This window comes from Vulpes vulpes, chromosome 15 (assembly GCF_048418805.1).
Source record: "Vulpes vulpes isolate BD-2025 chromosome 15, VulVul3, whole genome shotgun sequence".
Taxonomy (NCBI): Eukaryota; Metazoa; Chordata; class Mammalia; order Carnivora; family Canidae; genus Vulpes; species Vulpes vulpes.
The window spans coordinates 27,882,454-27,905,818 of NC_132794.1; the positions used below are offsets into that span (position 1 = coordinate 27,882,454).

General features: G+C 35.6%; 1 protein-coding gene and 1 long non-coding RNA gene across 2 annotated transcripts in view; one reads left to right on the forward strand and one right to left on the reverse strand.

Moving 5' to 3' along the window:
• The window catches only part of LOC140595818 (uncharacterized), a 144,641-nt gene that overhangs the window by 103,736 nt on the left and 17,540 nt on the right, over positions 1-23,365 (reverse strand). The gene's annotated exons all lie outside the window — the stretch shown is intronic.
• The window catches only part of SAMSN1 (SAM domain, SH3 domain and nuclear localization signals 1), a 139,623-nt gene that overhangs the window by 49,880 nt on the left and 66,378 nt on the right, over positions 1-23,365 (forward strand). The window contains 2 exon segments of the mRNA XM_025995656.2: positions 7,194-7,317; positions 8,761-9,107. Coding sequence (XP_025851441.2) covers positions 7,194-7,317; positions 8,761-9,107 — 471 coding nt within the window.

A 23,365-nucleotide genomic window follows, 5' to 3' on the forward strand; every position in this document is an offset into this window, starting at 1 on the left:
GGGGTTTTAATAATCTCAGCACTTAAACCTAATTATTTTTGTTTTTACCATGGAAATAACTTTCCTCATTTTTATCTAGTCCTTAGGTATCTTTCTTTTCAAGTGACTAGGAAGAGATTCATAGTAGAAAAACAGTATATTTATGTGTTGCTCGGCAGAAATAGATTTAATTACAAAAACCTATATTCTAAACATATTTTTTAAATTATAGAATTTTTCCTAATTATGGGAGTAATATATCTTCATTGTAGAAAACTTGGAAAATGCAGAGCACTTAAAGAGGAGGAAAAAGACACTTAGAGTGGTGTTTGTACTTTTTATACAAAGTTACATACTGATTTTTCACTTAATATAGTGTATTGAGAGCATTAAAAACAAAATGTATTTGTAAAGCCCTAAAATTGGTAGATCTTTAGTAACTAAGTGAAGGGTCAGAGGACTCAGAACCTCAAAAAATTGTCAATGCAAAATACAGGAAACTGAGATTTAATTTCAGGGAGTTCATTACAGCCTTTCTTTAAAATAAAACAAGATATTAATTTTAAAAGATTTCTATTTCCCCTGTTGAGGAAATTATGTGAAATAGACATCAGTGATCAGGCTTTTTCATTTGAATACTTGTTAAAGGGGTCACGAGAGAGGAACAGTTTTCTAAGTCAGAAGAACGAGAAAAGAAAAAAGTCTATCATGTTACTTTCCAACTAGCTTTTCATTAGAAGGATAAAGGGAACACAATTCGGACAGTTAGGTGACCTGGATTTAGTTAGTATCTATAAGCCTAAATTATCCTGTGTGAACCGAAGAGATACTACTGAAAAAAAAAAATTAAGTTCCCTTGTAGTGAAACAAATATAAGAAAGAAGACATGTGTGTGTGTGTGTGTTTATGAGGTGTTTAATATACATATATATTCATGTATTTACCTCTGCACATAAATATATAACATATAAATAAGAAAAATAAAAGAATATATTTATATGTAAAAGAGAGTTGGAATATAATTCTTAGAGTGTCTACCTGATACTTATCCTCTATTTGAGAACCATATTTAACTTATTAAACAAAACTGTGGATTTAGTTGGTCTTAATTTAGCTGTCAATCTTAGATAACTAGTAATTATGCTGGCTTCTAAAAATCTTGTGAGAAAGGACATTGGATTAAAAGTCGGAATACTTGATTCTCATCCTAGCTCTATTATTAATGAATTATCTTTCTCTGGATAAGCCACTTAGCTTCTCTGGTTTTTCTCATTTTTTAAATAGGCTGGTAGACTAGATGTCCAATAAGTTCCATCCCAGCTCATAATATATGGTTGTAAGATTAATCCAGTTCAATAATTCATTGATGCTATTTTCTAAAAATTATTCTGTCATCCTAATAGTCAAGCAAAGTGTCAGAAAGTGAGGTGTATTTAATCTAACACTTCTAATAAAATTTTTACATTATTTAAGGAATGTGAGTAAAATGACCTAAAGGATATGCACATTTATATATGAAAGATAGAGTATATACATAGTAAAATACACATATGAAAAATATTTTAACTTATATTCACATATAATTGCCATTTTGTTAGAGGAAAATTATAAGTAAACTAAATGCAATACTTTTATCTCCTCTCATTCTCAATCCCTAATTCTGTTTTTTGCATCATTCTTTTTTTTCTTTTTTTTTTTAATTTAAATTCAATCTGCCAACATATAGTATAACACCCCGTGCTCATCCTATCAAGTTCCCCCTCAGTGCCGGTAACCTGCTTACCCCATCCCCCCACCCACCTCCCCTTTCACAACCCTTTGTTTGTTTCCCAGAATTAGGAGTATCTCATAGTTTGTCACCCTCTCTAATTTTCCCTACTCAGTTTCCCTCCTTTCCCTTATAGTCCCTTTCACTATTTCTTATATTCTACATATGAGTGAAACCATATGATGATTGTCCTTCTCCGATTGACTTACTTCACTCAGCAGTTCCATCCACGTTGACTTACCCTCCAGTTCCATCCACGTTGAAGCAAAGCAGTGCAATTGTTGGGTTGTAGGATAGCTCTCTTTTTAACTTCTTGAGGAACCTCCACACTGTTTTCCAGAATTGCTGCACCAGTTCACATTCCCAGAAACAGTGCAAGAGGGTTCCCCTTCCTCCACATCCTCTCCAACATTTGTTGTTTCCTGTCTTGTTAATTTTATTCTCACAGGTGTGAGGTCATATTTTATTGTGGTTTTGATTTGTATTTCCCTGATGGCAAGTGATGTGGAACAGTTTTTTCAGCATCATTACCTTTTAAAGAAATAGATTTTACCAAATCAAATCCTCATCCATTTATTCTTTCATTCACTTCATATTATTACTTCAACTAATTCATACAGAGTACCAACTATCAACAATGTTATAGTACTGAGAATACTGCATGGCACCTATATGGAAGGTTATGGGGTTTTTGCCTTCCAATGATGACAAAAAAACATAAATCTGAAATTGTGGGGAAAGCCATGAAGGTAAAAGGATAGGGACTTAATTTGGACTTGGGAGTCAGGAAATATCTTTCTGAAAAAATGAAATTTAGGGTGAAACTCCAGGGGCGAGTAGGAATTAACCAGGTCAGAAAAATGAGAATAAGCTCCCCAGGCAGAGAGAACAGCATACATAAGAATACTGAGAAAAAAAGAGCTCTGGAATTTAGGAATCTAAACATCTTTACCTTGTGAGTATGGACACGTGGACATAGGTCTTATAGACCCAGTCAAATATTTTGGATTTGATTTCAAGAATACTGAGGGGGAAACCTGAGTAGCTCAGAGGTTAAGGGTCTGCCTTCAGCTCAGGGCATGATCCCAGATCAGGCGATCGAGTCCTGCATCGGGCTCCCTTGCAGGGAGCCTGCTTCTTCCTCTGCTTGTGTCTCTGCCTCTGTCTGTCTGTCTGTCTCTCTCTCTCTCATGAATAAATAAATAAAATCTTAAAAAAAAAAAAACACTGGGAAGTTTTGCAGTAATTTAAACAAGGTAGTAATATCATCAGATTTAAATCTTTCGCAGAGAACTCTAACATTATATTATGAATCAACTGAAGAAAGGCAAAAGTTAAAAGGAAACCAGTTACAGATTTGGCAGTAGTTTCAATGAGAGATTAAACTAGGGTGAAAAAGATTCAAGACTCACTTAAATGACCTATTCAAGAATAGACCAAACTCAGTAATGGAATAGACCCAAATTTAGTAACAGAAAAAATGTAAGTAAACAAAGGAGAGGTAAGTGGCAAAAGTGATAATCTGATTTATGGAATGTGCATGAGGGTGGATGAAGATGGTATTCACTGAGTAGACGACCAGATGAGAATCATGTCTGGGGGTTTAGAGGTCAGTCTTAATAGTGCTTATAGTCATTTTAGAGAGACAGTTGTATATGTGAGTCCGAAGCTCTGAAGAAACCCCTGGAGAAATAAATTGGGAACCATCAGCATATAAGTAGCATTAAAAGGTGTGTGTGTGTGTGTGTGTGTGTAGGTGAGAAAAAAATGATGGTAATATTAGATGAGGGCCCAGAGCTAGTTGTAAAGGAATTTAAGCATTTAATTTTGAGAGAAAAGGATTTGTTAGCACATGAGTTAGTGAAAGACCAACCAGAAAGGGTGAAAGGAAAACTAGAAGCCAAGAAAAGAAAGTGTTTCCTGCAGGTCATTATGGTCAATATTGCCGCATACAAGCAATAATGGAGCTTGAGAATGGTTCACTGGGAAACAAAAGCAATCTAATTGGGATGGTAGAGGCAAAAACTGATTGACAAGTACATGGAGGGGAGTTGAAAGGATGAGAAATTAGAAGAATTATAAAAAACGCATACACGGTTAACTTTTCAGAGAAGCATATCTGGGAGCAGAAAGAGTGGTAAATAAAATATGGTGAATTAAAGATGGATAAGATCAGAGCATATTTGGTTGCTTTTGAGAAAATCCCTTGAAAAGAAAGATGATCAAAATTCAGTAAAGAGGGGAAGATGAATAAAAATGGAAACCAAATGTGTCACTATCCTGATTAAGACAAATACATGTTCCTCAGCCTGTTCCAGAAAAGCCTCTGGAGGACCCTTTGTCAGGTCTCTGGCTCATCCTAAGACACTCTCCCCTCCGTTCCCTTTCTTTGGTATATGCTAAGAATTCTTCCAGGAGCTTCAGTTTTAGAATCTTTGTACAATGGGCAGCCCGGGTGACTCAGCAGTTTAGCGCAGTCTTCAGCCCAGGGCGTCATCCTGGAGAACATGGATGGAATCCCATGTCAGGCTACCTGCAGGGAGCCTGCTTCTCTCTCTGCCTGTCTCTGCCTCTTTGTGTGTCTCTCATGAATAAATAAATAAAATCTTAAAAAAAAAAAAAAAAGAATCTTTGCACAAACTGCATCCCTGCAAGAATTCCCCCCTGCTATACCTGAGCTGCCCTTCTTTGTCATGCAAATCTTAGTCCTGGAAAAGTCATCCCTGACCATCCACTGAATTCAAAACTGTCTCCACATCTTCACATCTTGTTCCTTCTTATAATTCAGGCCTCAGTTTCAGTATCCTTAGTAAGACCGCCATACCCTCCCCATCACCCAACATAAATTTGTAACCCTCCCCATCCACAGTCATGTTTTTAACTGTTAGCATAGCATATGTCACATTTTCTTGTTTATATATGTGTTTATATGTTTATGGTAGGTCACTTCCCTCTAAATGTAGAGTATATGAAAACAGGGGTCTCATTTTACTTGCTCAATGCCATATACCCAGGATGTGTGGTACTGCTTGGCATACAGTGGTGTGCTAAATAAAAGTTTGTGGATTGGTTGAATGGTAAATTCAATTTACAAGTCTTCTTAGAAGATATCTGGAAATTAAAAGGCGCATTATTATAAGTTTTAATCAAATCTAGCACAAACACACAGGTAACAGATTAGGGGACTATAGTGACTAACATTATAATTTTGAAAATATTCTAAAAGATTTCTTTTTAACAGATAATCTTAATGATTCTATATCTCTTATCATAATATTTACTCTAACTTTCATCCCTCAGGTATGTACCACCTGATAGCAAGAGACGGTTTTTTTGAAAGTACTTTGCCATTAGAGAGTATTCAGTCCAGTGTAAGAAAATTTACTAGATAATAATCCAGATAATCCTTTTGGTGGGTAAAACATATATATGAACTCAAGAGTGTATTTACATTTAGCAAACATTATCTAGCCATGTACTATCCTAGACATATGGGATTCAAAAATGAATAAAATGATCTGTGTTAACTCAAAGATCCGTGAGTGATTAAAGATACAAAAGTTAATGAGATTGTGCTTTAAAAAGACTATGATACCGTCTGAATGAAATAACAAGAGGTCAGTTTGTTTTAACACCTCTGCTCTATGAGATCTCACTTGCATGAATTTAGACTCTATACAAATGCTTCCATTCCTCCAAGGGGCAAATCATTAATATGAAACTCATTTACCTCGGTATATAACACCTATCCCCATATCAAGTGAAAGTCATTTTCACAAGGGGAGGGAGAAAGCCATTTTTGATGCCAGTGTATCAGAGGAGCAATTAAGCATTGGCTGTATTAGGAGGAGGTTGCCATATGAAAAGAAGTACAATAAAGAAAATCATCATGCTCAATGGTCGTGCAATGTCACCTTATTATTTCTGGAAGGGCCTAAAGATTGGAAAATGACTCTTCTTGAGTTACAGGGCCTATAAAACTAAGTAACTTAGAAAATACTGAAAAGGAATACAGGAGAAAATAATACCAAAATAAATAGCAATAGAAATTGTGTTGAGCTGAGCATGACCTTTGGAAAGAGAGGGAATATTTTGCATATCTAAGAAAAATCTCATCACAGGCCTCCCTGAAAGATTAAAATGATTTCAATATTTTCCCACTTATTTAATGCAAACAGGTATGGCTTGCTCTGACAAAACATCACATTTCCTACTTAGGTGCTATTATGCAGAGACAGAACATCAAGTTTATACTGGTTGCTCAAAGTCATTCTTAAAGACCAAGAGTAAGTGCTGAAAATAATGATTGGAAATGTTTGTGTGCCAGAGATCCTTTTCTTGCAAACATTTCTTTGGGCTTAGTCTCTCTTAAAGGATTGGAAAGCACTATTATCAATATATCTCATTCAAATATTAATGAGGAAGCAGGTCATTCACCTTTGGAAACTGCAGTATCTATTTAGATGTCATTTATCAGCTGTTCAGTGGAAAGAATGAGGCAAAAGCAGAGGCAAAAATACTTCTGAGTCCAGAGATTTCTGTATGAAAAAGAAGTGTTCCTCTATGTATTACTTCATATCTCGTTAACAGCACAGAATACCATCATTTGACCAATTAGTATTAAATTTAGCACATAAAGTATTAGTTTCCAAAATATTTTGAAATTGTTAAGAGTAAGCTATCCTAAATACACTAAATAAAATCAACATAAATACAAACTAAACTAGTTTGTGACGTTAAACTAGTGGGAAGTGTTTCTGTATCTTTCAAAGAAATTTTGAGTCATTAAGCAGTATTAATTCTTCTATCTATATTTTTTGCTATGACAAAACCAGTGACACTTACAAACTGAAGCATAATACAGAATGCCCTGGCTGTTTTGTTTTGTTTTTGCTCAGTGTCTATCTCCTAAAAAGTAGGAGGCTGTTTAAAGAAAAGTATATTATTTGAAAACATTTCATACTTAAAATGTAATTCTGTTTTATCAGAAATTTCCAAACAGAAAAATGAAGAAAAGCTGAGTTTTGCTTTCTTGTGTGTGCATGCCCTCAATCTGTTCCAACACTCAAAAGGAGCAACTTTAAACCTCTCATTCCTTCTTTGTTATCCTGCAAAGACCTTGTTCCTTTCCACTATTTCACATTGAGCACGAGCAACTCATTTATAGATAGCTCCAGATTCAATCCATGTGGCTGGATTTTGAAGTTAAAAAAAAAAAGGAAAAAGTAAAAAACGCCCTGCTTTAGTATGACTGGCCAGTTGTAATATATTTTACAAGTTTGAAACCAAAAAATGGTCTGCTTTCAAGTTATTGCTTAAAATTGTCTCAGGCTACAGGTTTTAAGGTCATGTTATCAATTTTCCCACATTTATGATCTCGACACATTTTATATTTGATCTTTTGTGAAGAATAATTTGTCTTAAACTTGAGCTGTGTTTGTGCTAGGCTGTAAAATCAGGTGACCCAGTCAAATAAGTGGAAACATTAAAGAGACTACAGAAACTGGTTCAGACCAAGAAAGACAGGGTGTCCAGTCTGAATGAGATGAAACCTACATTCATAAATCTCCATAAGTAAGAAGTCAAAATGCTGCTAAAAGTTCTTTGAGAAGGAAATGGGGTTAGCATATATTAAATGAAGGCCATTTTGATAAGGCCTTAAAATGATCATTAAATGTTGAGGGTTTTTAAATTACCAATTTATTTATTTGTGAAACAGATATCCTTACCCTATTACTGAATTTTGCTTTATATGCCCCATTTCTCCTTTCCTTCAAGACCAGACTCAGGGATACAGTGAGAGAAAGAGAAAAGAAGGGTTAGCACTATCCACTATCCTCATTCTTGGCCACAGAAAACAGTATTTATCAATTCTGATGTGAGTGCAGCAAAATGGCATTTCATGACATGCAACTTGGATATTCATTTATTAATGCACGATTACATACTATTAATCATAATCTTTTACTTACACCAGTTAAATGTTTTAACTAAAAGAGATTCAATGATACGGTACAATTTACTATGGGTAACATATATTTCTATTTTCTGGAACTGTTTTGTATATTACCAGAAATTTCATCAGACCCTTCACCATATGTAAATATAGGTCTTACTAATCAATTATATAGTATAAATATATACCTTCTTTTTGTTGTATTCTCATCTGTTTTTCCATTTCCAAAATATTTCACCATGAGAAACACTGTACACATAAATCTCTTTATAGATTTGTATTAAAAATACTAATATATCAATAGGATTTCAGCCCATGTCCACTGAGATTTCATTATTTTTATGTAAAGGGAATATTTCATTTAATTCCTTATGATGTGCTCCATACATATTACCTCAAAAAACTTTTTTAAGAATTTAATAATATAAAAAATAGAATTTAATAATATAAGCACACCATATTATGTTGATACAATGTGTGGAATTTTTTTTAATTTGTAATTTTTCTCGAATATCTTTCAGTATATTATTTTCACATGGCATTCAAGCATTGTAGTTAAACTGAATTTAATCATTATATACAGTTTCAAAATGTTCTGGGTAAATGTCTTTATAAAACAAGTTATTGGGCTCCTGGATGCCTTAGTCGGTTAAGTGTCTGCCTTCTGTTCAGGTCATGATCCCGGGGTCCTGGGATCAAGCCCTCCATCAGGCTCCCTGCTCAGCAGGGACTCGGCTTCTCCCTCTACCCCCCCACCACCGCTTGTCATTTCTCTCACTCTCATGCTCATGCTCTCTTTCTCAAATAAATAAATAAATAAATAAATAAAATCTTAAAAAAAAAAAACCTTTAAGAAAAAAAGCAAGTCATTTACTAAACAAAGGATTACTCTTCAAAGAATTGCAATTATAAACTATTTTGTGAAATTAAATGACTTCCTGGCTTATTCTATGGTGTTCATTTATTTCTACTATATAAAAGGAAATATAATACTCATAATTTCTACATGTGCAAAATTATTAGACAGATCTACTTCTTATTTTTCTTTGTCATTCAGAAGATGAAGATGAAACACTGATTTCCTGTATGAAATTAGCCAAATCCCAAGGAAAGAAAATTAATAACGTTAGGACAAGGGGAGAAATGGAGACTGGACTGAATTCTATTTCTGCATCACTGGCTAGATCCAGCACTTCACCTGGATGCAATTTGGCAGAAATGTTATCCCACAATGAAGGTGAAGTTCAGATGTGGACCAGCTGGCAGCCTTTTCCAGAAAACCCTCTCTGGACATGTGTTGATTTCCAAATTGCCCAAATTGGAACTTGGAACAACTGTTTCCACTGTACTCACCACCCACAACTTAAGTCTTCATGGACAGATATGGATCTCCCACATTCTTGGGTAAGTTTATGAACTAAAGAAATGTGTCATCTCACCTGGATGTTTGTACCAGCAGGAAATAAACAGATAACAAAAGTACTAATCAGTCATATTCATCAGTGTCAGGAAAGTTACTAGAACTAGAGTTGTCTTTCCAAAAAGCAATGAAACTCTCATGACTTTTCCTATCATCTTACTAATGTGTATATTCCTTGTGTTCAAATAAATTTGCTACACAGCATTGTTTAGAGATTCTTTTTTAGTTGAAGGAAAACTTTGGATGTTGATTCAGATCAAGATGTGGATTGAATTGTCTAACTCATTGCTGTAATGAAGTTTCACTGACAAATAATAGCTAATTTAAATGAGCATTTTCTGTGTGCCTGCCATTCCTCTAAGCACTTTCCTATTTTATTTAAATCTCAACAACAACCCTGTAAGATAGGGAATGTTATTCTAATACTAAGTCCCCCACTTTACAATCAAGAAAAATGAGGCACAAAATAGTTAACAACAGGTCTAACAAAAAAGCTAACAAAATGTCACAGAGCTAACAAAAAGTGGAGACAAGATCTAGAATCTAGACAGTCTAATGCTAAGGATACTGCTTTTAGCTGATATAGTATTTCCTGTACACTAAACTAGGCCCTAACGCTATATGGTATGAAAGAAAAAGTATGGACTCTGGAATTACATAAATCTGGGTTTGGATCAGAGCTTGCTCTGCTCCTTGTTTGAGTTGGACAAATTAATTAAAACCTTTTCATCTTAATTTTCTCAATTTTAAGATGGAAATAGTAATACTAAATTTATGAGACAATCGAGAAACCAAAATTAAATAATACAAACATCCTAAGACCTAAGAGCAACTTTTTTTCCACCTTGATTGTAAGTTTCTTAAGGCATGTATTTTATACCTTTATTCATGACTGTTCATGGTCATTTGTGCTTATAGTCAATTCATGGAACAACTTTGTGTTTCCAGGAACCTGACTCTATGCCATTTTGTTCTAAGAGTCGGTCTCTCATCAGACAGAGGCCATATTTCGGGGTGCATATAGGGCCCTCTGAAGAGGCGTGGGGCCCTTTACACCTTTCAAAACTTGTGTATTAAGTTAGGTCTTTGCAGGCTACAGCTAAAGTAATCTGTGTTCAAAGTACCGTATTAAATATTACAAGTGTTTAGGAGCACACTTGGAATGGATAAAGTGTCCAACATCAGTTACTTTTAGGAGCATCTCTCCTACTTCCTTGTCTTCATCTTCTCTTTTGGGGCCACTGGGCTTTGCAGCCTTCTGCCTGGAGTATTTTCTTAGAGAGCTACTGGTAATATAATCAGGAATTTCTGAAGACTTCCCTTGACAGCTTCAGAATTGGGATCAAGAATGATGACTGCTTGGCAAGTAGCAAAGCCGGTGTAAGAATCTAAATTCACATATTTTGAGCTGCTTTCAGGAGTAAAATCTGGGGCCCTTAACGGCGGTTCTGTATTTTAGTAGCCTAGCCTCCATTTAACTTTTCGCCTTTGTCTACAACTTCCTTGTGCTTTTCCTGTGCTGGACTGACAATGGAATGATTTGCTTCTTCCTGATGACTTGTTTTGTACTTTCCCGCCTCTCTGTCTTTGTGTTTATGTATTGGCCTCTTCCTACCATATTGTTCTCACCTAGGTTCTAACCAGGACACTAGCCCATAAAGCTCAGACCACTTTGTCCTTTAGAAAGATTTCCTGGGTCATGCCAGATAGAATTAATCACTCCTTCCTTTGAACTTCGAGAAAACATAAGGGCATTATTCTTTCATTATAGATTTATCAAACATATATTAGCATCCCTGTATACCACTTTGCAATATTAGGCTCTGGGGATACAAAGCCAAACAATACGTACACTGCCCCTGTCTTCACGGAGCTTACCGTATTCCACCTATAGTGGAATTAGTTGAGCATTTGTTTATTTGCTATCAGTAATTTATCTTTGTATCCTCCATTGTCCCTAGGATATCATGGGTCTTCAATTAATATTTGAGTGGCATTTGCTAACTAATGAGTGGAGTTTTAGAAACTAGTGCACTTTGTTTCCATACATCTACATAAGATATTTGTTCTCGTTCTTCTGTTCTTATATTAATCTGGTTATACATAAAAGTTATTGTGTATGTGTTTCTGTGAATGTGTGTCTAGATTTAAGTATATATACATAGTAACAGTTTTGTTTCTTTTTTTTTGGTGGTGGTGGTTTTGTCTATTTTAGTACATAACTAAATGATTAAGTAAATGAATTTTATCTGCAGAAGGTCAAACATATCTACAGAATATTCAGAATTTCAGATGATAATGTTCAGTATTTGTGACAGGAAAACCTCACTGGATTTGGAGAGAGGGTTCAAGAACATGTTAGAGTTAAATTGGTTTGGTAAACTTAATGAGACCACTTACACTCAGGGATTTGAGACACAGAATGAAAGAAGTTGGATGAGTGCAAATCATTATTTTTATATTCTACACATATATTCTATAATAATACCAAGTGAAAAATACCCCGTTTCATTTTAGCATAGCTGGTATTTTTTTTCTGTAGTAATTGCAGGGTTATTATTTAGGTTATACTTTCACTTTCCTTCTATAGAAGGTACAGAAGGCAAATTGTGTTGAGGGAAAAGTTGTGCTTCTGAAATGAGTGTTACTTACCATCAATGACAGGTAGTCAGAGGTGACATTTTTGCAATTTTAAAGGGTATAAGTGTGACCAGATTTTTTTTTCATGTACCAACATATGTAGATATGCTGGCGCTGAGCCAAAACCCCACATTTCAGAGAAAATGAAACCAATCCACAAAGACACTAGTTTCTCCTTGACTTCAGATATTTCAGCAACAGTAGATTCCGAGAGTCTTTGATCCTGTTAGCAAAGCAGAGTTTTCAGGTGACCTGAAACTGACTTGTCTTCCAGAAAGTTCTTATCCACCCTAGTCTGACTCCCTGGTAATCCCACTGCAGGCTCATACCTCAAAGCTGGTTCTGATAGAACTGGGTTTAACACCACTTTTGACATCACCAGAACAGTGAACTTAGGCAAACCCCTCACCCTCCTTTAACCTACTAGTTCCGATTCGGACATTGCTTTCAGACCTGCTTGTCTCCTCTCTTGTGAGTGACTCTGTGTACTGAAAACACCCATTTGTAAGAAAAGGTTATTGACATCTACCATGCAGGGCTGTTGGGAAGGTGAAAGTAAATGGTGACAGGACTCAGGTGATAGTAGGTAAAATTCATACCCAAACCAAAGAATCCAGAGGCTTGTGCTAGGCTTGGGAAGAAGCAACATTTTATTCAGTCAAGATACCATAAACAAACTGAAACCAGACAGGGAAATGTATTATTTGTGGAGGGCTTTTCACAAAAGTCAACAGGAGGAGGACGAGACACACGCAGATATTAGTCATTTGCAAGGTCTATGGGATTTGGACTGTGGGGAAAGATAAGTGATTATGGAATTGATATAAACTGAGAAAGATAAAAGACCAGATTTATGAATGTGTATACTCCACAAGAGAAGTGTGAAAGAAAACTCCTTAAGGATGCAGGGTTTTTTTTTTCCATACCTGAGGTGAGTGGCATAGAGAGGGGATTTCAGATGCATTTTTAAAAAAGGTAATAGTGGAGATAACCAAAAATAATATTTGAAGCCAAGTGTTTACAATCAGTTTACAAGAAGAGTGATTAAAGGGTACTTACAAAGAAGCTCTGCATGCTAAGAGTTTGAAACATCTTAACAAAAAAGGAAAGTAAGTCAGAAGAGACTTGGTTGAGAAGAAGGGCAAGAAAGAATAAAATGTGTATGTTGTAAAGACGATGAGAACTTCCTTTAATATGATGTTATGGTAATAGCAAACATACTTTTCAAAACCTAGGACAACTTTTCAGATTTATAAGAAGGATAAACAACTTATTTTTGTGACATTAACAAATCAAAGTAATCTTGACATGAAAAGGGGGAGTAAATATCCATTTCTCCCTTCATATGTCCAAAATATTTTATAAAAATAGTGTGATACATTTAAAAAGTGATAATAGCAAAAGCTCTTTCAGGAATAAGGAAAGTAAAAGACCTGAAATAACAGAACTCAAGTACAGGATAATTCTAATATAGTATGGATGGAAAGGTAATAATGAAAATGAGATAAAAATCAAAGAAAAAAAGGTGAAGTTTAAATACAGAATCTCAAGGTGAGAAAATAAATAGAGCTCTACTTAAAGTATCTTAAAGTACATAAGAAAAGGATGAGAAGAGTGGAGAGCTAAGGTCTTGTTGGAGTAGTATGTGAACCTGTCACAACTGCACCAGAAGAGAAAGTGTGGACAGTGGAAAATTTTGTTTCAGTGAGAGGAACAGGATGTGTGCTAAAGCTCACCAAAAAAATAAAGGAACAAAATATTTTACAATTAACCTTTCAATTCAAATGGGGAGTAGTGGTTATGCTAATTATTGACATGGGAAAATGCTCTGGGGGCCCATAGACCCACTGCTAAGTGGTATGAGAGTTTTTATACTGACCAAGAAAACTACTGATCTGTGGGGGAAGAGTGACCAAAGCAGGATAAGCTATTTGTGGGCCTCTTTTACTTTCTCTATTCTCCACCTTGGCAATCTCTCCCAGTCTCTCTGACCCTGGTCTACTTCCTTCAATCAACATGACATGTCATTACCAGATTAATCTACCAGATTAATTTACTTGACTAATCTACCTGATTAATGATTCCAAAGCTCAACTCTAATGTTACTGCTCCCCTCACAAACCTTTAAATATCTCCCCAACACCAACGGGGTCAAACGCAAACTCATTCACCTAATCTGCCCTCTTAACTAGATGGTGACAAGTCTCTTTCATACGCACAGTCTTCTGTTGGCAAGGTGATACCAAACAGTGATTTTTCTTCATCTTCATAGCTCTGTTTAAAGTGTTTCATCATTTAGTCTTTCCTTTATTCTATACCTATTTGTATGGAAGCTTAAAAATGTAGATGGATAAGTAAGAATCCATGATGTGCACTTTGAAGAAAAAAAGGAATAAAGATTGAGAAGACGAGTAAAAAGAGAGTAAGAAAATACATAGTTTAGGAAAAAAAGGACACGTGAATTTCATAGATTCCATTATTTTCTTTGTACGTAAGTGATGTTAGACTCCTACCAAAAAGCCTCTCTGGTCCCACTGAATAAGACATACTAAGAAGACTGCTTACATATCAACCCAGAGAGAGGCAGGCTATGAACCATCCATACATAATTTCTCATAGTTTCATGCCCTTGTGTTCAACCATGACAGCAAAAAACATTTATTAGAACAGCCTTAACTTTTATCTGCTGACATTGGAATTATGGTAGTATGGAAAGAGAACACGATTCAAAGAATAGATTTGGACAACTTGTGAAAAAGAAGGCAGAGTAAATGATAATCTGGACTGAGAAAATCAAAAAGAAAACTAGAAAAATGTGATACAAAAATACCAAAAGATACCTATACTTACTATATTCTGTACTGAAATTGATGAACTTGAGAATTGAGGTTCTAAAAATAATTCTAAAAACCTAAATGAACAAGAATAAATAATGAATTATGAATATTTTACATGACAAAAATTTAACTATAGATTAATATTTGATGGAAGGAAAATTAACATTTACCCAAGAAAAGAGTTTGACAAATAAGAGATGCTGCAACAGCTGATTGATTTCTTCATTCCTTCATTCATTCATCCACTCATTCACTTGTTAGCAAATTCATGTTAAGTGCCTCCTGAGCCACTTAGTCTGGATGTATGAGCTTAGAACTGTGTATATGGGGAGATGGCCAATCTCTGTTTCATATATATAATGAGAGTTTATGGGTTAAGAGGACAAGTTGAAAATGAAGGGAACAAGTAATCACAGTCCTTGGTATAAAAATTCACTAGGATGGCAAACACATTACAGTACTTGTGTATAAAATAATTCTGGAAGAGATCTTGCAAGACATACAAACAAATTTTATGTTTTAAAAAAGAGCTTAGGGGCACCAGGGTAGCTCAGTGGTTGAACATCAGCTTTTGGCTCAGAGCGTGAACCTGGGGTCCTGGGATTGAGTCCTGTAACAGGCTCCCTGAAGGAGCCTACTTCTCCTCTGCCTGTGTCTCTCATGAATAAATAAATGGAATCTTAAAAAATAATTAATTTAAAAATTTTTTAAAAAGAGCTCACAGAAGAAACAAATCACAGAATATTGTAAAAGTACAAGGTATTAGATTTATGGAAATTTTTTAGGGTTGAGTTTGAGGAAAGTTGTAAATGTGCATAAAATTCTTATATATCGTTTCTAATAAAATTGTGTAGAATAAAAATAAACATAAATTGAAAAAATAAAATTTCTCTATAAGAGTGAAGTATTATTCTCCAAGTTCACAATAACTGAAGATATTATTAAATTAGACTTTTGAGACAGAACAATGAAGAATGAAAACCAGTCTAATCATATGGGTTGGTGTGTAGTTTTTCCCAGTTGCACAAATCTCATGTGTATCTGTGAGAATACCAAACCTGTGATCTAGTTCTAAAACTGTGAGAGAAACCAAGAATCCTTCTTCATGTGTTGCCCTAGGATTTTGCCCCACTTTTCTCTTGGTTTTGCTTTGTTTTGTTATTCTGTGCTTGTTTACTGAAATGCATCAAATTAGGGAGAAAGTTGAATTGGTACTTCCCACAATAAAATATTTCTAGAGTCATCATGGAATATAATATTTGTCATTTAGAATAGTTCTCTGATGATGAAATAGGATCCGTGATAATCAGTTATAACTACATTTTAGTTTCCACAAGAAAGTTGAAATTTTTTTCATTAGATCCTCAAATGGGAAGACAAAGAGCATCAGTATGAAGGGGATGCATTGACCATGAGAGATACAAATCTCCTTCCTAATTAGAACCTAACTAATGCATGATTCAAAAGAATAAAGAAATCACTAAAGCTGGACATCCACTTTAGAGAGTAGAGAAACCTGAATATTAGAACACTGTATATAATGAGCCTTAGAAAACACTCCAGGTATTGGTAGATGTTCTTTTGTGGCAGAGAAACAAGCTCAAAATTCAAGTTTTTTGCTAAGCAAGCTAAAGGCAAGAGTCATATTTTGAGGGTGTGGTGTGGGATGGTAGAGGGCTTATTACACATCAAAGGAGCACAGGTTGAAGACAGGAGAGTCACATGGGAGTTCAACCCTGTCACTTACTAGAATCACCGTGGGTCACGTTGCTTAATATCCATGGTTTTCTGTTCCTTCCTCTTTAGAATGAGGGAGAGCTATCTATTATTTAAAGGTCTTATTTTATTTTTATTTTTACATTCAATGTCTGGAGCAATGAAGACATACTGAGAATGATGAATTCTATGTACAGAAAGGTTAGGGCATAAAGATTTTCTCTCAGCGGTTTAAAAGCAGCTCTTGTTTCACTCTTGAGATGACCATTGGTGACCTTATTTCTATCATTTTTTTTTTTTGCTTTTGCATAAGCTATTTTAGGTTTAGGTTTGTTTTGTTTTCTTCTCTTTTCCCTTACTGTACTTCCTCTGTCCCAGCGACTTCCTCTCTCTCTCCCTCATGTCCTGAACCAGCAACTGTGTATGTGAATATAGACTTCTCTTGGGATACAGCCAGGTTCCCCAGGCCATGAAAACTTCTTCATGAATGAAAATGTCTACATTTTCATTCTCAGAAGCTAAGAAGGCTCTGCCATTCACAAAGAACTGCTTCTAAAGATCCTTTTTAATGTCATTTCAGAGGACTGAATTCTAGTTTGAAAAATGGGTGGGTGAAATTTAAGGAAGATTGTAGAGAGGAGAGCAGAAAAACAGGGGCTCTGAAGGATAAAGAGTGGTGGGTTGGAATCCTCTTTTGCCACCATCAGCCACCACATACACTCACATACACATGCACTAGGTTTCACCTTGAGTGGTTCATGCCTTTGAGATTTTGTTCTGACCAGGCAGGCACATCAATCTAATGATGATCATGGCTTCCATTGACTTAGCACTTGACTATATTTCAGGTGCTTTTATATACGTGATCTTTGTGTCATGATTCATTAAGGTGGTGTTCTTATCCCCATTTTTATTATAAAAATCTGAAGCTCAAAGAGGTTAAATAATTTGTGCGATGCAATAGTAGGTGACAGAGCTGGATTTTAAGCTCACATCTATAATAGTCAAAAGTTTTCCTGCAAAGATTATGGCTTTATAACATTTGACACTCTGCTAGTGACTTATCTATGCTTTTCTCATTTGTGAAAATGAAGATATTAGTTCCTAACTTACAGGGTAAAATGAAATGATCCATGTGAAAGTGTCAATTCAAGGTAGGGGCTTAATAGCTTAATAAATAGAGTCCCTGCCTTCAAGGTACAATATAACTTTTCTCATATTTCATTTTATTCTAGCTCTATGAATTAGGCAAAATATTACTGCCATTTTACACATGGAGAAATTGAGGCACAGGAAAGATTAAGTGGATCACCTGAGGTCCCACAGCAGATGGTGGCAGATGGAGAATATCAACCTCCTAACTCTTAGTCCAGACTTTTCCTAATAGTAAGTTGTCTCTAAGTTTTGTTTTTTGTTTTTCAGGAGATAGATAAACAGCACAGGGTAGAAATTCCATGTGTGTTGGAGACAAATAAGCCTAGTATTAAAGTGCAGCCTCAATGCTTACTGTATGACTAGGCCACTTGATTTCTTGGAGTTTCAGTTTCTTATCTATTAAATAGTCATAATGAAGATTTCTTTGTGGCATTCTTGTGAGAATTGGATGAGTGTTTAACTGTACCCGATACCCAGTTGGAACTTAATGAAGAAGAGCTACTATTTTTAGTGGCAATTAATACTGTTTAATTATAATGTACAATTCTGTGTTTATAATTATTTATCCTTTACTCAATGAACACAGCATAATGTCTATGATATCAGGTATTGCCCTGGGCCGTGAGGCCACAAAGATGGCTAAGATACATGCTTGGCATTAGAGTCTTACTATCAATAATTTTCTGTGATATCATATCATATGAGATAATGTATTAAATGTACATTGCTAGTTTACATTTATTTTTAAGATTTTTTTTTTTACAAAGTTTGCCCAATTTTTTCCCTGGAAATAAGAAAGCCAGAATTGCCTAGTTCAAATGTATACAGTAAGGCTAGGGTGAAACTCCTATTTTAACTTCCTGGGGCTGTCCTAGCAGTCACATCATGCAGGCACAAAGAAGGTGTGTGCACACCTGGGTGACTTAGTCAAGCTTGTGACTTTGGCTCAGGTCATGTTATCAGGGTCCTGGGACTGAGCCCCACATCAGGCTGCTCACTCAACGGGGAGTCTGCTTGTCCCTCTGCCCCTCCCCACTCTCCTACTCTCTCTCTTTCTCAAATAAATAAATAAAATCTTAAAGAAGAAGAAAGAGGAGGAGGGGGAGGAGAAGGTGGGCCTGGGGATGTACGTGCTGTGCTTACCATTGCCCTTTTCTGACTTCTCAAATTATCACCATATTAACAGTATTTTACTTACACAAAATTATTTTAGCTTTTAAAGGCTCCTTTCATATATTTATCATAGCCATATCACATATGCATTTCATGATATTTTATTTCAGTGTCAAAATATAACTCTCAGGCATAACTCACCTTTTTAAGAAGAGAATGAAAAATGAAGGAAAGAAATTCATGCTCCCTCTCCTTCCTAGGAGGTTGTAAAGCAACTGGTTGAATTCACTCTAAAAACCCATATGAATATTCAGTGTGAGATCTTTATGCATCTCATGGTTCCTAGCTATTAAATTCAACCATACTGATAAATAGTTGGATTAGAAATATGGCCTTATTGCAGCTCACCTTAAGCCCAACCTGAACTGAAGCCTACTTCTCATTCATGGAAAGGGATTTTTAGCCAGGTCACAAAATGGATTAAGTTCAAGAAGTCATTTATTCATTCCCTGAACAATTTGTTTTAGAATAGGGACGCCTGGGTGGCTCAGTGGTTGAGTGTTTGCCTTTGGCTCAGGTCATGATCCCGGGGTCCTGGGGTGGAGTCCCACATCAGGCTCCTGCAGGGAGCTTGCTTCTCCCTCTGCCTATGTCTCTGCCTCTCTCTGTGTGTTTCATGAATAAATAAATAAAATCTTTTTAAATTTTTTGTTTTGGAATATTTACATTAAGGAGGATAAAATGTTGGGCAGAAACAGGCACTGTGAACCTCATAGTCCAATGAGAGACAAAAATAGAAATAATCACACAAATAAAACATGAAATGAAAACTTTGATAAGGGCCATGAGAGCTCATGGCTCGGTGAAGGTGATGATGTCGGATAGCTGGAGAGAACAAGGAGATGTGGTACAAGGTAAGTCTGAGGAAGGAGTCACACCACTATGGCTTAATTGGTTATCTAAGTTTTGTCTTCTGTGCCTGAAAAGCAGTAGAAATCTATACAAGAAATGTTTTAAGCCACTGGTTTGGTTTTTTGTTGTTGTTTGTTTGCTCCTTATTTGTTGAAGGTGTGAGATATGTGATGAAGCTTATATTTAGTTTTGAAAGTCATTTTTTTGTGATGCAAACCGAAAAGCCCTATTCACTTTAGGACATATGGACACAGATGACAGCAGAGAAGTGACACAATGACATGACTGCACATTCCAAATCTGTCCTTCAATTTTTAAAACTCAGAAGCTCAGAACCACCACAGTGACTTAATGGAATCATTACCAATGGATAAGGAAATGTCATCCATTTGCTTCCCTTGATTCCACTTGGACATAGGCCATTGTTTCTACAAAGAGTGGCTTGGAGCCATGCAAGGTTTCAAGGGAAATTGGCCTTTCAGGGGGGCATCCGAATAGATAATGCATATTGCCACCATAAAATCTCTAATGAATATTAAGGGTGGCTTTCATTTGTGGTGATTGAAAGGAACTCATAAATTCTCTCTCTAGGATGCGGGAATTTTTTCCTCCCTGTGGAGAGATTTAATGGATTTGCGGCATTCTGAATGATTTGGCAAGAAATCAGAGGTACCTGAGCAGTCACCCACAAAGGGCACTTAGCTTCTTGCATGTGATAGTCACCACCACAAAATATTTTCTGTAAGAACCCAAAATGATTGATGCAACCCACCGTAAGTCATGACAAGGTGTCAACTGAAAAACTGGAAAAAGAAGTGGTTAAAGACACCGCAGCTTTAAAAACAAATTTGACTTTTAGAGAAGGGTTATTTCCTTTTAGAAAAAAAGTTAGACCTGCCACCTGCAAGAAATTTAGATTAGTTGTTTGTGGCAAGGGCCATCATATTTTGAGGCCACTGAGAGCCCCTACTGCGCTCTGTATGGAGTAGATTAAACTGTTCCCACACAATGATAAATATATCACAAAGAGCCATAACAGGAATACAGTAAGTTGTAGCACTTAATGGTACAACTTCCAGTTAAAACAATATTCTTAGGGTTTCTTTGGCCAGTTCCCATTTTATGTGTGCTATTTTTCGATAAGTTAATTTTTTACATTTGCAGAATCAATATCTCTCAAAGCTTTATAGGATTGAAGAAGAGAATTAGAGGCATGAGTTCCAGAGAGTTTTGCTAGCTCTGTGGCCCTGGGCTAACAGAACACTCTCTGAAAGCTGCAAAAATAATCTATAAAAAAAAAAAAACAGGTGAGGATTAAGATTAAAAATATCATCAGCTTTAAATTTTCCATACATGTGGAAGGAAAATGGGGAAAATACTCAAAGCAGCAATTATCCAAAAGACATTCAGATTTTACTATGGAATGTGGCAGATAATCTCTTTTTAAAGAAAGTAACTTTTTAATGCTTTTTAATGCTAGACTTTCAATACTTGAAGTAAAAAGAATTCTGGGTAATTTGTTGGAGTAGTGTATTTCTTTCTGAAATGAATCAATGATCTTATTTTTCATACCATGAATTTAGATACTCTGAAGGAAGTTAACCCAAATGCCTGTATCCTACTTATATGAAGAAATTGTCATTATGATTTAAGACACCAATTCCTTTTGGATGCTGGCTAGCAAAGCTTGGCTCAATGGGGAAATGTTTCTAAGTGTAGACTTAATTCTCAATTAGGCTTCCTTTCAGTGGGAAACTTTTTCATTTGTGAAGATTCTGGGTTGGAGGACAAACCAGATGGTATAGGCTATAATTTCCTTAGCTGTACAATAAATGGATAAGACTAGGTAACCACTAAGATCTCTTTCAGGAATAAATATTTATGAATCAACTTTTTGAAGGAATAAATAGCAGTTGAGGGTTATATTAAGCCATCATCCTGAGGATGGGATATAATTCCCATGAAAATATTCCTAAACTTAGAGCCTTATATTTTATTTTATTTTATTAGAGCCTTATATTTTAAAAGGTAAAATGATAAAAAAAAATTTTTAAACCTGTTACCCAATCTTAAATAATTAAGCAGTGTGCAGTGTCATTGTTATTGCTCCCTTACTAGAACTCAATGCTATTTGAATCTGAAAAGTTGATATAGTGTCATTTATGAGAGAAACTTAAGGAGCTCATTCTAGACGAGAATGAGAGGCCTTGGAAAATTGAAGGTTTGCAGGACAGAAATGACGTTGGAAGAAAGAAGCACAGCTATCTGATGATTCCAAATAAAATAGGTTTCACAATTTTGCTAGAATATTACATTATAAAACAATATTTCTTGATGTGTGGGTCCATGAACCAAGGGCGTCAGAATCACCTAAGACATTTATTACTAAGTTCTACCTATGCAAGACATACAGAATTCGAATTTCTAGGATGGAAATTCTTTAATAGGCTCCATAAGTGATATTTTTGTGCTCACCAAAGTTTGGGAATCAACTCTGAGTAGAAGAAAACAATTCACGATTCCCTGATTTTCCAATTTAATCTTCATCTACCCAAAAAAATCTTTTAGAGAGATAGATAGATGATAGATAGACAGATAGATAAATATAGATAGATAGCTCACTGAATTTAATTTAGCAAGACAACAACCCTGTAAAGTAGATAATTCAATTTCCAAAAGAGGCAGTAGGGCACTGAGTATTGAGGAGGTTGTCTAAGCTCTGTTCCAGGGCCAAGCTGGGAGTTCAATCAAAGTCTTCTGAATCACATTCCTATAAGATAGTTATATCACCGTAGGGACCTCATGCTCAGAACTCAGCAAAGGAATGCACTAGGCAGCCCTTGGGAACTCTCAGAACTCAAGTCATATGATCAGCCTGCTGGAAAGTGTACAGAGCCTCTAACGGGTGCACCCGATAAATCCCCAGAGTATTTCAGTGCTTTCCAAACTGACTTGGTTAAAACTCCCATCAGAGAGTATTTGGGGCTTTTGAAAAATCATAAGAGCAGAAAAATCCCCAGATAAAGGATAACAAACCACTAGGCCATTTACCAACCATATAACTTCGAGAGTTTATAAAATGCTTTTGAATATAAATAACTCTCTGATTATGATAAAATCTTCTTCAGTAACTGTGCAAATGGAATCTGATTTTCTTAATTAGATCATAGTTCTGTTCTTTCAAGATTAACATCCAAGATGGATTAAAAACCATGTGCCCAACTCATTTTTGCAACTTTCTTCAAATTATGGGCACCTCTTTTTTTAATTTCTATGCTGCCATTTTCCAGCTGTCTTTTCTGCCAAGTCCTCCTTAGTATGGATGCTTTAAGTGGGTTGCCATCCTGTGGTTCTTAGTAGTCATGGAACTCTCTCCCAACACTTCTGTATGACCTAAGGCCCCTAACAACATTCAGTCCAATCACTGAGGAGCAAAGGTCATCTCCTGTCAGAAGATAAGGAAAATGTCCAGTATTACTAATTATGCAACCCACTTACTCTAGAATTTCCAATATCATTTGATCATGATCTCTAAGTCCTAAGATGTCTGAACCAAGCTGATGGGTTTGGAAAGGATCACAGGGTGGTGTGTGCATATATATGAGTGTGTTTCTTTGCATCAAACATTAAAATCACTAAAAAAGAAAGACATAAAAAGGTTTAATTTGATACACCATGGCCGACCTTCTTCTGTCTTTATCTTTATTCTAAACCAGTAAATTGTAAGTGGCAATATATGGTGGTAGTTATATATGATGCAACAGGGTTTTTCTTATTTTTTTTAATGTTCCTTTAAATGTCAGAATAGGTTGTGGGAAATGAAAATCATTGGTGTTAAATGGTAACAAAACTGATGATTTTGAAATATT